The sequence below is a fragment of the Nilaparvata lugens genome, chromosome 7 (assembly GCF_014356525.2).
Source record: "Nilaparvata lugens isolate BPH chromosome 7, ASM1435652v1, whole genome shotgun sequence".
Taxonomy (NCBI): Eukaryota; Metazoa; Arthropoda; class Insecta; order Hemiptera; family Delphacidae; genus Nilaparvata; species Nilaparvata lugens.
Genome location: NC_052510.1, coordinates 9224517 through 9239441, shown reverse-complemented (window position 1 = coordinate 9239441; position 14925 = coordinate 9224517). Strand labels below are relative to the sequence as shown.

At 33.5% G+C, this 14925-nt stretch overlaps 1 protein-coding gene across 1 annotated transcript; it reads right to left on the bottom strand.

The window, feature by feature from the left end:
- Window positions 1-5846: 5846 nt before the first annotated feature.
- Window positions 5847-13253, bottom strand: LOC111057553 (odorant receptor 43a-like). Its single transcript, XM_022344986.2, has 7 exons — window positions 12917-13253; window positions 10671-10997; window positions 8780-8982; window positions 7938-8037; window positions 7450-7551; window positions 6507-6662; window positions 5847-5968 (listed from the first exon to the last, which is right to left on the bottom strand). The coding sequence occupies exons 2-7, from the start codon at window positions 10917-10919 to the stop codon at window positions 5915-5917; spliced, it is 864 nt and encodes a 287-aa protein (XP_022200678.2). The 5' UTR covers window positions 10920-10997; window positions 12917-13253; the 3' UTR covers window positions 5847-5914.
- Between the last annotated feature and the right edge of the window lie 1672 nt (window positions 13254-14925).

Here is a 14925-nt window from a genome sequence, read left to right as displayed (position 1 = left end):
AAGGACAGTAGAGGACAGTAAAGGACTGTAAAGGACAGTAGAGGACAGTAAACATGGCCACACAGCTTCTGCTATGAGTATACAAAGGAGAACCACACAATGTGCTGGTAATACTGTATAAGGCCTTGTATAATTATTTATCAAGAAGGCTTTTCCTGTGGAGATTCTGTTGGGCTTGTGATATTGACTTATAGGAAGACGCTGCACTGCTAACGTGTGTTAATAATTCATTTCCTGATCATCAGAGATTCAAATTGAGATTATTTTGGTAATGTTACAGTAACTGTAGAATTGTGAATCATTTATTGTTTAAATTCATTCATTTTCATCATCATCAATAATGTTAGAGGCACAAATCATAAAATTATCAATAGTTTTGTGATAAATGATGATTATATATACTGTATTAACAATTATATACTATATTAAACTTATCTTCATGTATGTTTCTTTATTCAACTGAAGATTTGATCATTACTTGATACTTGAATTCTTCGTCCTTGACCGGGAGAACCGGATAGAGTGTGCCAGGGAATTCAGGGGGTCACCCCTCAAACTCTGAGATGGCGGGTGTTTGTGTTAGAGTATAAGGGCTCATCCACTAGTTCTGCCAATGAGTATAATGACCGTTGTATTAGGCGTTCCTTCAATATTTGCTTGAATTTTTTGGCTTCGCAATTTAATATATATTCAGGGAGCTGGTTATACAGTCGCAGTGCTGATATTTCAAAACTTTTTTGAGTTGCTGTAAGTCTGCTTCGAGGTACATCCAGGTCTGCCGCATGTCGAGTGTTGTAGGTATGTATGTTGCTTCTCTTTGTCATGTTTTTGCTTTATCCTTTATGAATAGAAGTGAGCAGAGTACATAGTGGCTAAAGATTGTAAGTACTCTCAGCTTTTTGAATAGTGGCCTGCAGTGTGCCAGGTGGTCAGAGAATGTGATTATTCGAATGGTCTTTTTTGTAGCAATAGTATATCTGAGCTGGCTGAAGCATGTCCCCAGAGAGGATTCCGTATGTTATGTGACTGTGAAACAGCAAATAGTAAGCTGTCATCAAGTATTCTAGAGTGACAACATACCTTAGTTTTTTTAGGAGATGTAGGACTCTTGCTAGTTTTAAGCATGTCTTTGAAATGTGTGTGTCCCATTTCAATTTTCTGTCAAGCCAAAAACCCAATGATTTTACTGGTTTGGTAGTGCTTTCGGGTTTTTCGTTTTTCAGAGAGCATATTAATATTTGGGATTTGTCCTCATTAAGTTTAAGCTTGTTTATTTGGAACCATCTCTTTGCCTCCTGTGTGTGAGTTTCAGTCCTTGCCAAGAACATCATTGTCAGGAACATCTGCTCCAGGAACATCTAAACTGAAGTGTAGAATACTTCTATGAATATGCAATGCTATGCTGTCTTGGTATTAGACAATCTAAATATTGGAATTATTCTGAAATCAAGAAGTATGGATACGCATGAAAAATATTCATAATACTATGTAATCTTTCATCGAAATGATTCACATTCTATCGATGTTATGTTATGTTATGTTGTTCAAGTCCAATAAGTTAATGTCTACTGTGTTGGTGACACTGATGATAGTGATTTTTATCTTCAGAGTTGTCTCAGTCTTTTTAATATTATTATTCATGATAATATTTCAATGATTCAATGAATTGTAAATGATTGAGTAAGTGAATATCGATATACCGGTTTTTGTTATTACTCTGTTACTAATCTCTGGTAATCTGAAAGTGAAGTAGAGAGCAGCCGAGTATATACCCATTCTATTTAGCAAGCGATATGATTGGTAGATTGCCTAACAAGGAGAACGTTATGTCAGCCATTGGCCGAGCTAAGCTACTCCACAATGGTCAACTTACACACGCCTAGGCCAATAGCAGAGCTCGTCTTGTTTGTTCAGTCATCCACCAATCTAACTGCTTGCTCAATATTCTTCTACTCACTTCTAGTTTCAGTTCACCAAGTATTGTAACAAACAAAAGCGGTCTCTTGATATTTCAATAAATTTGTGACAGAACAGATTCGTAATTGAAAGTTGTAGTTGCAATTGTTGTGACAATTTATGTGGTAGACAATTTATATGTTTATGTATTTATATGGACAATTTATATTAATGGATAATCATCTCAATCTTCACTATTACACCAAAAATTAAATTCGTATTCAAAATCAAACACCAAAAATCGAATTCCTTCGAATGTGTACTATGAAGCCTCGCAAGTCCTTTTTACGAGTTGAATCTTGAATTCAAACTTACATTTTCCATGCTCACTTAATTCTAATGTTTTGAGTGAGTTCAAACTAAAATAAAAAACGGCAATATTGAATAATAATACTTGAGCATTAATAAGTTCTTGTTGTTATTTTTCTATAATAACACTTGTGTGTAAACCAAATCATGAACTCTACATAACCTCTAAACTATTTATTTCAAATCAAGGTCCAAAGCAGTTTTGGGCGAACGCCTTCTGTTTACACCTGAATTTTGTCTATTGCCTATGAATAAATAAATTAACTTGTCTAGAGAAGACAGGAAGCTAACTTCTATACTTTGCTTCTAGTCTTGTCTAGCTTGTGGACCTCTTCGTTTTGAGTAAGGTCTTCACTATTACAACAAAAATTACTAGTAGTTCTGTGAACAGTAGACCTCACGCAGTATTCTCATCCACAAGTACCTGATTGAATCTATAGACCTTATGGAAATACAGCAATAGACTGGCTTCTCCACACATCTGTGTAATTACTTGTCAGCTGATTTATGATTAATAATTCTATTGTATGAATCTTAATCTAATATTGGCGTATGAAGGAGGCTCCTTTTTTCTTTTATATTATCCTTGAAATGCAAAATTTCCAAAAACGTTGTATATACGTCGACGCGCAATTGAAAAAGGAACATACCTGTCAAATTTCATGAAAATCTATTACCGCGTTTCGCCGTAAATGCGAAACATATAAACATTAAGAGAAATGCCAAACCGTCGACTTGAATTTTAGACCTCACTTCGCTCGGTCAACAAACTCCTTCGAATGTGTACTATGAAGCCTCGTTAGGTAATTTCAAAGTTGAATCTTGAATTCAAATATACATTTTCTACTTAATTCTACTGCTTTGAGTAAGCTTAAACTGAAAAAAATGCGGCAATATTTAATAAAAATCCGTGAACATGGGTAAGTTCTTATACTGTTATAATAATTCACATTGTCTATGATTTATCATTATAAAAATGCGGCAATATTGAATAATAATCCGTGAACATGGATAAGTTGTTCTTATCATACTGTTTCTATAATTTACATTGTCTATAATTTACCATTGTTTCTATAATTTATCTTGTCTAGCTACTAGACAAGAAGCTAACTTCTAGACTACGTTTCTAGTCTTGTCTAGCTTGTAGACTTTTCCACGCTGAAACTCATTTTGAGTAAGTTTTAGCTAGAAACTATAATCACTACAATTCGTAAACATTGACGTCCTATTTTGTATAATCTTTGTCATCTAGCTTCTAGGCAGCTCTCCTGGACAATTGGAATGCAAATTGCATCATCATTCATTATGACTTGATAAATGGATTAAGATATTCAGCCACATGAGAGAGAGATAAGTCAGAAGGACAAGACCAGAATACACAAGCGCCGCTCATGTGGGTTGAGAAACCAGCATCCGAGAACAATACCATCTTGAGATGAGACACCGCAGCATAATGCATGGTTTATGCATAAATGAAGTGAGCTGGGAAAACTGCCAGCCTCCTACCACTCAGACCAGTCATTTTGGCATAAAATTTACATGAATTAAAATCCACTATGCTCACTCGCTGAATGAAATTAGTAATCGGTGTTATCCAATCCGTTGAGCCTGCTTCATGTAATGAATTTTCATGTTGCAAAACAATTCTGTTTTGTCGAGTTAGCTCATGCTTCAATAATATTTTCATAAAAGTTTTTTCATCATATTACTTTTTTGAGCCGTCCTCTCGTTTACCACAATATCCGGGTTCTGGGAGATTCCATTAGAATACTGATTGTGGAAACTTTTCTTGTTAACACGTTTTGTTTCAACTCGCCCGGAAGACTCGAAACAAAACGAATTCTCATTATTCCGCCAAGTCACTTCGCTGGAATTAAATATTTTGATGGATATTTTACATGGAAATAGTCCACTGATACAACCGGGAAATAGACACGTCCGTTTCGGAGGTTCTCTGTTTCAATTTTCAATACATTTCTATTGTCTATCTATTTCCATTTTCATTCCATCTATTCCAATTTTCTATTCATTTTATTATTATTATTTATCTATTGATTTTGTACTTCTATGAATATATTTTCCTGAGGGTGATTCCCACATGATAAAATCTACTGATGTGAGCTTATCCTTGGGTAAAGTGAGACGGATGACGATGAGTGATAAGTGGACCTGGAGCTTTAGGTGGGTTCCGAATCACCGGGAAGCGATATACCATTGTCCTCATATTCCTGTATTTCTCTTTCTCCAATTAGTTAACAAAATAAAACTTAAATTATAATGTTTTTGTATTTACGTAGCAAATGAATAATAACATAATAGCTTTTCAGACAGTGATATTTCATTGTTATGCTTAATGACCCTGGAACCACGATTCATTCTGGAATTTGAAATTGGAATAACTATCACACCTACTTGAATCACTCGAATTCTCCAGAAAATTGATAAATCACGATACCTTCCGCTTAACTGGAGTGGGCATAGCATCTTTTTCTAATACCAAGCTGTTCAAGAATTACGCGATCTATTCATATTCATCAATTTTTAATTAATAATATCGGGGCACCAAGCTTCGCTCGTTATCTTTATTTATTGATAAACAGAACACAATTCTCTAAAATGATCGTGTTTATATTTTACAGCTGGCTATACGTCAGCTTATGAATTTCGGAGATGCGATATTTTGATTTTCCACAGAATCACTCGCTCACTTTTCACTATCCACAGACGACGAAAGTCTCAGCTGTTTCAGCCAAGGATGAATTATCATTTTAATGTCGTTCAGCGAGTTTCCCCAAGGATGAGACCTAGTGCAATCAAATTTTTATATCATAAACCTACTTTGTTCCAAATTTCGTGAAAATCGTTAGAGCCGTTTTCGAGATCCGTTGAACATAAATAACCATTTTTTTTGGTGTTGAGAAGTTGATATTGTGGTAATTATTCATATTGAATGAAAAAGACTAAGAAATTGTCAAAAAAACCACTGATTTATTGATGATTAGAAAGACCGGTTTCGGTTATTACACCATTGTCAATCTCTGATAAACCTCTGATAATCTGAGTTTATCAGAGATTGACAATGGTTTAATAACCGAAACCGGTCTTTCTAATCATCAATAAATCAGTGGTTTTTTGACAATTTCTTAGTCTTTTTCATTCAATATAAATAACCATATAACTAGATATAAAAATATAAACAGAAATTGCTCGCTTAATATAATAGGATATTAAGTTATGATAGCAGAAATTCTCATGACAAAGAATTGTGGAATAATGAAAAACGTTACAAAACTCTTATAGAAGAATAATATCACAACTAGTTTTATTAGGAAACTTCACGCTAAACTAATTCTATCATCATTTCAATCATCTAAACGGTACTATATACAATTTTCTAGATCTATAAACTATTCGAGCGGTGGAAGTTCACTGGAAATATGAAAAATTAAGAAATGTTCTAAATTTGTTCACAGGATAAGTTCATCATTGTATCATTAAAATTCAACATATGAATTCATCGAAGTACATAAAACACAAATCCATCATGTAGGATACATGTAGAATGTAGGCTACATAGAAGCAATAAATCGAACTCTCCCATTATTTTATTCCTCTTCTTCAATCATTATCTTATATTGTGAATCTGTTTTCACTTTATGAACTCATTGGCAATATTGAAGTAAGTGTAGGTAGCTTTTAGTATCTGTAAAAATGGAAAGAAAATTATTATAGTCATAAATAAATCATGCATTGGTTAATGTTCTTACAAATTCACCGTATTTGTAAGAATATCAATACAGTATTTTAATTCCAATAATACCAAGTTGGATTTGAAGCTTTACTTAATGGTTAAAATCAATAGAATCTCTGTAACGGAATATAGCCAAGAAGGACCAACTTAACTTGATTGATTATAACTAGTGAGCCCCTGGCTGAAGAACTCGCTCCAAATAAAGCGTCTGATATTCCGTCAACAGTTCTATTGAAAGCAGTGGAAAGTCAAGAAAAGTAGTGATTAATTGCATGCGATTGATAATCCAGTTGACAGCTAATACAAAATTGGAGTGTGCTTATAACTTCTCCCAGGTCTCACAATAAAAACGATCATGATGTAAGAAATATCACCTCCCTGTATGAAAACTAATACTGATTCTAAGATGAATGGTTATTCAAAAAATGTATATGAGAATTGAAGAGTATATGAAAAATAAAAGAAAATTCGAATTGGAGAAACTACTTACATTAGCCATGCAGTTCAAGTCAAGTACATAGAGACCAAACGGTTTTAATTCTATCGGCTCCACGGATTTGCTCATCATCACCAACAAAGAACGCTTCATCCACTGCGGCTTATTCACCCAAGCGCATTCGTAGAAAGACATCCGAATTTTCTCTCCCTGTAAAAATATTATTGTTTATGAAACGTTTATTACGATAATGTTTATTACGTTTATTACGATGAATGTATACGTTTATTACGATAATGATAAACGTTTATAACGATAATGTTTTATGATCTACGGATCCGTGGCACTACCAGAATTTTCTGATAGAGGATAAACACGATAAACAGATCCCTGGCTCTATCAGAATTTTCTGATAGAGGATAATTTTCTAATCATTCAAGATAAACACGTACATTCCTATGCCAAAACTAATGAAAGATTCAGAAACAATCTCTAGTGGAGGTTAGAGAATGAAAATGATTTGAACAAGAGGCTTCAAAAAGAGATTCTTGGTTTTGTTTGTTTCATCTTCCTATATCCTACAAGAAAATCCAATTCTTTGTAGTGAAAATATTTTGAAACTGATAATATTTGAAAAAACTATATGTGAAAAATCGAAAAAAACTCATGAACAGACCAGAAAAATTGATGACTGTTAAATTAATAAACCTTAATAACTATTATTGCTGTTAATAACTAATAAATGTTAAATAGGAGGAAGGTCCCCGCATGGGCTGTGCCAGAAACAGCAGTAATTTATGGCTGTGAGGAGGTAATCTAATATTGTAGAGATGCTCCACAAAGTAAGTTATACAATTTAGGAAAGGCACAACATACGTTTGCTTAATTATTTTCTCACTTGATTTATCATGAATCAATAATGAGTAGTTGAGTACTAATTCCAAAATGAATCATAGTTCAATTATTTGAATAATAATATTATTGGAAAAAAACTCACCTTGTTTTTTATATCTTGCCCACTCTTCGTACACGAATACATTATAACAAGAATAACGCAGTATATCATTGCGTATTTCATTCTTATACCAGTCTCTTTCATCTGAAAAATTAATTTAATATTACACTTAGAATAGGCTTAATTGAATCTATTATCAATGATATTGGAGTTTTTATACTGATTATGCACTTTTCATCAGTTTTAATCAAGGTACCTAGAATTAGGTATTATATTTTAGGTACATTGGTTTTAATGATACAGTATTTCCTTGTGATTCTTATTCATACAATGTCCAATAATTTTCATCTTTAAAACAAATCTATGAAAATGTTACGGGATTGTTACAATTCCACTATGAGAATATGGAATATTCTAGAATAAGAATATGGAGCAGTTGCTATTCCTCTTAACAGTTACAATCAATTTTGTTACAATTCATCCATAAAAATATGAATGTTATACAATTGTTCCTGCTTCCAATAACTCACCTTTAAAAGAAAGATCATGTATAAACATGTTTGCAGTCCATAAATATTGATGAATGTCACAATCACAAGCCTCAAGTGTTTTGACAGTAGAGAAACCAACCTGAAATTCAAAGCAACATTCTATTGAATATTCTCAATATATTGAAACATCAGCTTAGAAATATTACATTTCTACATTTTTTATGTCTCCATCACAAATCAAAAATCGAAATTATATTTAATCTAGAGAATGGTATGTTTTTGAAACTGTTAATGAGCTGATATTCTGCAAGCTGTTCTATTAAAAGCAGTGGAAACTCTAGAGGAATAGTTCAAATTACATCGAGTTATATGCATCATTGTATCCTATTGATAATCATCTAATTTGTAATGATAAATAGATATACTTTTTCTTATGCACTTTTAATGTTATCCTCAATGATAACGTCAAAAATAACGAAGAAGTGAGTCGATTTCGTTTGCCGCCGAACTCGAACTGTTAATGTTTCAAAGAAAATGTGTTGAAAATTTGAAGTTCAACGATGGAAGCTTATTCTCAACAAAATAATCGAGAACACAAGCATGTCTAAAAACCCAAAAACGACTGGAGCCTCATATCAAAAGTAGGAACTTCCTACGCTCGTTCAGTGATAGTGTGATGTTTCATGAACACTACTCACCATCAAAGCTTGATCCTCACCATCATTTCTGAACCTCACCACCATTACAAAACACGAAAACATCTCAGTGACGATCTAACTTGAATTGATATTCATTTTATATATTTAATATATTTCAACCAGTGACCTGTGGAATGGGTATAAGGATTTATCAAATATGTTGCATGTTGCATTGAACTGTACCTGAGAATATGCTGATGATGCTGAATTATAGATGAGAAAAACTGTCTGAGCTTGACGTCCTCATTGCCTTGCACTTTCTCAGTGTCCGATTTGTAGACCAGGACTGATTCGTTGCCACTTCCTGACATCATGCCTATTTCTTCCAATGACTGACAGAGCAGTTGCATTTCAGTCTCCACGCATCTGATTGCACACAAGTAGACCTGGGAAAGGATGGTTCAGAGTGTAACAAATTTATCTTCAAGGAATATTCAATGTGAGATGAAAGTTTGAATCCTAAGAACATGTATATCTTTAGGACTATTCAATGAGCAGTCTCTTCTTTTAAAACATCTACTCTCCACTTTCTTCTATCTCTATTCTACTCTCTACACTATACTTTCTTCCTCTACTAAAATCTCTAATATATTACTCTTCACTCTCTACTCTAATAAATTATTTTATTATTATTATTTTATTTATTTATTTTTAATTATTTTATTATCATCATCATACATTATTTTTAATTTATTAGAGTAGAGAGTGGAGAGTAATATATTAGTGAGTGAGAAGAAGAGATTTTAGTAGAGGAAGAAAGTATAGTGTAGAGAGTAGAATAGAGATAGAAGAAAGTGGAGAGTAGATGTTTTTAAAGAAGAGACTGCTCATTGAATAGTCCTAAAGTTATACATGTTCTTAGGATTTTTCTCTCTCTCTCTTTACTTTCTTTCTAGAAAAATCTCATACTTCTTATATTTGGCTACTGTATTTCTTCGTGTCACTAGGAGATAATTTCTATTTTTCTATTTAATAGATACGAGTATGATATGATGATCACTTGCGTTCTTCCATATCTATTTCAATGACTACAATTAATGTTTTCATCATTGCACAGCTGTTTAGTGTCATCCATCTATCTTCACCGCAATTTACTCGTTCTGTTCGCATCTTAAGATATTAGGCCCCGGTTGCACAAAAGCCCTATAAATTTTAATCGTGATTAAATGCCACGAGAGCCAATCATAGAAGACTTCTTTTCGGGAAAGACTTCTTTGTTTGGTTCTCGTGGCATTCAATCATGATTAGAATTCAACAGGCTTTTGTACACCGGTCCTAAGTAAGGTTGATAGTAAGCATTGTTTGGAAGATGGTCGTATGAATCATTTATTGTGTGGTAATCACTGACTTATATGGTTATGGAGACTCTCTAATAATATATTTGAGAATCTCTCAACTAATTTGTGATTCAAGTTTAGTGGAAGAGGGATTCTTATTATCTATGTGATTGTCTATTGTATCTTATTGTCTATGTGATTGTATAAAGCTAATAATCTATCGATTTATTCCAGAAATTCAGTATTCAACTCAATAAAAATCTCCTTATCAATTTTTGAGTTAAGTGTCTCTTATTGCCTCAACTTCACAGTCCACAACACTGTCATTTATAAAGTGTTAGAGTGAAACCAATCTAATCAATCTATTCCAGAAATTAAGGACCGGTTTCCGAGCTCGGGATTTAGCTAAGTTCTAGATTTTAAACAGCTGGAGTCAGAAAATTGGCTTTCCGAAACGGGGCGTAGTCGCAGTTTTTATGGCAATCTTTAATTTCTCATTTCTATAATTGGAAACGTTTTTCCTTGACGAAATTAAACATTTCTAAATAATTACAAATAGCTGAAACTTCACACTATTTTCTCTTGATTTTTTGTGTTCAATTTTCTAGTTTTTCGAAATATAATTCAAACATAACTATGACAATATCACTACGACTACGCCCCGTTTCGAAAAGCCAATTTTCTGACTCCAGCTGTTTAAAGTCTAGAACTTGGCCAAATTCCGAGCTCGGAAACCTGCCCTTAGTATTCGATTTGTCACTGATAATGAATAGAACATTATAAAATGGGGACTATACCTTGTAGCTGACGCCCCACATATAAGACACCAGTCCATACCAAGTGAAAGCCAGCAATTGGGCCGTCAGGTAGCCAGGAATTGTCCGGAATCTCTCAGGCACATAAACGTAGACTACAAAAGGCACATGCTGAGTTCGGATCCAGTGAAATAGGACTTGGTCAGGAATATGACAACCTGCAGCAGAGGCAGGCAGCCTCCAAATATGAACATCGTTTTGAACGCTCTGATTGATACCACTGTGAACCATTTGATGAATTTATTTGTTTCTCCAATCACACGATTCCTCTCTGTCGATGTATTCTGATATTCGACGGTCTCCAAGTATCTGTGGAAATATTAACATCAATTAAATCACATTTCCACGAGAAAAGTATATAATTTCTGGGAAGATTAGTGAATTGTGTAACATTTGACGACGTTTTTATAACATTGTCTTAATAATTGAAACAACAGTTCAGAAATGTAACATGTAACTTGACATGTATCAATTAGTGCACATTTCCACAAAACATTATTTGACGACGCTTCTATTCCACTCTCTTATACTGTATATTGTCAATTTTTGTAAATGTTACCATAGGCAACAGCCTTGTAACAATTATCAATAAATATATTATCTTATCTTATTAATTATACAACAGTTCAAAGATGTGACTCGTAATTTACTGTTGGACTCTAGTATGAATTGTAATACATTCCCACAAAAACGATTGATTTGGTGTGATATAAGTGAATTCATGACGTCGCTTTTATTTCATAGTCTTCATAATTAATTGGAACAGTAGATTTTCACAAGAACGATAGATTTTCTGTGAAGATAAGTGAATTCTGTAACATTTTTGACGACGTTCCTATTTCATTGACTTTATAATTGAAACAGTTCAGAGTTCAAAGTTGTGATAACTTACAGATGGACTCCTGTATTGAAATCTGAATTGGAATACATTTCTACGACGAAAAAAATCGATTTTATGTGAAGTCTGTAACACATATGACGACGTTCCTATTTCACTGTCTAATTGGAACATAACTTGATTGTGACACATATACAGTCGATAACATACAGTCGGACTCTTCTAGGTATTGGATTGGGAACAGTTCTCGGGTTCAAGCCTGTGAATCTGAAAGTTTAATTAGTGTACCTACCTACTTGAATAAATAAATGAGTACCATGAGAGTGGTTGATGAATAGCAGCGTAAAAGGCTATACATTGATACTGTACCCATATTTGAAGTGAACCAATTGTTTTTCAATTAGCATCAACATTTATCAAATATATTGATACACTACATACATAGCCTGTTACCGAGTTGGGATAAAAATGTTCAGGATATAGAATGAGATTAATTCACATTAGCTTCTGTTGCTCTATGATATTGCTTCCAAGAGACCAGCTATCAAGTAGCTTTTGAATATTGAAAGTGTTTTATCATTTACAGGTCTTCAACTTTCCAATGAGCCATGACTTGAGGTGAACGCAACAGAAAGTTCAGGATAGAATGAGATTAATTCAAGAGACCAGCTATCAAGTCTGTTTTCATTATTGAAAGTTTTTTATCATTCACGAGTCTTCAACTTTCCAACGAGCCTTGACTTGAGGTGAATGCACTCCGCAACAGAAAATCGTATGCAGACGGAGAAAAGATCAAACGTCTGCCTGCAGACGTGATCGGGCATTATTATGGAGACAAATAGACGTCTGTCTACGTTGCAACATTGGAACACCTGGGGAGGGATTTTTTCCTCGTCGGTCTGCAGACAAGTGCGTTCAATGTAAACTTAGTACAGTTGCAGATAAGCTATAGATCTACGAAACAAAATAGGCAACCTATTCACAAATCTACAAGTACACCTATAGTGACTATCTCTTGAAGCTTTCCACAATTTGAGATTTGAGGATTGGAGTTTCCATGCTGAAAAATCAATGTCACACCAACTAAGAATGATTTTTTATTGTGTTCTGAATTTTAAATTGAGTGTGTAAGTTAATTGAAGAATGTTAAGTGGTACATAACCTAGCTACATTTGGACTGTTGTATAAATCAGAATTGGAACCTTTTTGGGCGTATAAGCCTGTGGTACTTTTCTGTAAGTTGTGTAATTCTCATTGATTAAATAAAAAAATAAAATAAAAACTATTGTCATAAATCCATTTCAGAATATTACTATATTACTGTGAATAATTGATACTATTGTGATATGGCTGAAAACTCAAATAAGCCAACGAATGCTTTCGACTGTACCTTTTCACCACATCATTCTCTAAAATGAGCAGATGATTCTGCACAAAATATCCACTCGTGGCGAAACACGACATGAGCATCTCTTTCATTGTCAAAATTCTGTTGAGAAAGTCAGGCCATTCGTACGTGAGACAGAAGATCAGATTGATTTGCAGCGTCCACGTTAGAGCGAAAAATAACATTCCCAATTTGCCAGTTATCCTTTTATCACCAAAACCTAGCATAAGGCTTTCTGTAGTTATCTGTTCTTCGGCGAATTTCCCAGCCGTAGTTTTATTGGCATCATCTGAATTGGGATGTTTTTCAATGAGCTCCTCTTTGGACTTTCCCATTTCATCTGGAAATAACGAAGTTATTGATATACTTATTTATTTCTTCCGATATTGATATTTCATTATTATTTTTTATGTGTACACTTATGGTTATGTTTATTCATCATTATGTGGCGTATTTATTTCTGAATAAAATAGAATTGATAACAAACACGAATGAAGGCTATTAGATGACGTGTTATCAGCTATCGACATGAAATAAAGGAATTGAAATTTCATAAACACAAAAATTTAACTTGAAAATGACCTGTGGTCGAAACTAGTAATATTTTAAAGTTTTTAATAAAGGGTACTACTATTTTTTATTAATTTCAAAAACACAACGTTTCAAATGAGTTCACTACACTGAACAAATAGCACAAACTTTGAATCTTTCTACAAAACATAATTTGTAGAAATATTCAATGAATCGCAAATCTCAAAACGTTACACAAGTCCCGTGAACCAATGTTTAAAGTGATACCTGTTGATGTAATGTCATTATCATGATATAATAGACAAGATATCATTGAAAGTAATGAAAATTGTGCTCTTTATGAGAAGTAATTCAAATAATTGTGGGTAGAAATTTAATAGTAAAATATATGAAAGAATTCTTGGGGTATATGACCCTGAATATGGAAAACCTCCAAGATTCAAGTAGGTAACGAAGTTTACTGTACTTAAACAATGACTAGTTGAGAATTCTATTTACTGTATTTGAAATTATTTTAAATAATAATTTAAAATTAATTAATAGACAAGAATTTCCGAAGTCTACTATAACTAAGTCGTAACGAAGTCTACTATACTATAACAAGGATTAGTTGAAAATTCTATGTACTGTATCTGGAATAATTTTAAATAATAATAATTTCCAATTACCTAAGTAAATTCAACTCACCAACTATATTAAGAAGAACTCAGACGAGCAGAAAAACTCAGAAATAACACCTCTATTGAAGAATATGATGTATGGAAGGCTTAGAAACTTCTTTGATCTTGTTTCGAATAAGGAATCAAGACCAAAGTAATGGATATTTCAAATTACTCAACTATGATCAAATAATGGAAGCAAAAACTACACCCACGGTAAATTCCGTGGTACTATAAAGACGTAGTGAAGTAGTCTACTGGAAGAAGAAGAAGATTCTCAGGAGATTCAGAAGGATCTAGTATCTGTCACCAAATGAGCCACTAACTGCGTGAAGTGATTCAGTTGTTCCACTGATTGTTTATCCTCAGCGTCTCTTTTGAAAGTGACAGATTTCTCCCAAATCCACCCGGCTTTGAATTAATCACAGAGCAACTATCACAGTGTTCTTCAACATAATTACAGTTTTTTCACCTGTCATAAAGCAGAGCCAAATTGCTACCTGTGTTACAATCATTGCGGACAGATTCAGCAGTGATAACTGTTATTTTCTCAGTAATTAACTGTTATTTTCTTTTCTCTGGACACTTTTGGATTTAATTATGGTTATTATGCAAATCAATAAGGGATTTGTCGGGAAGAATAATATGTCACCCCTCAAGGAAAAATCACAGTCCAAATTGTTTTGGTTATCCTAGAATAACTTTTCAGTGATTTTGGTTTGTTTGGTTTCAGACACAAATCAGTGGCATCTGCTTCCAGGGTCAAGGAGCTTCAGGACAGTAGTGCACGAATATAAGTAGCAGTTTGGTAAGAATATTTGA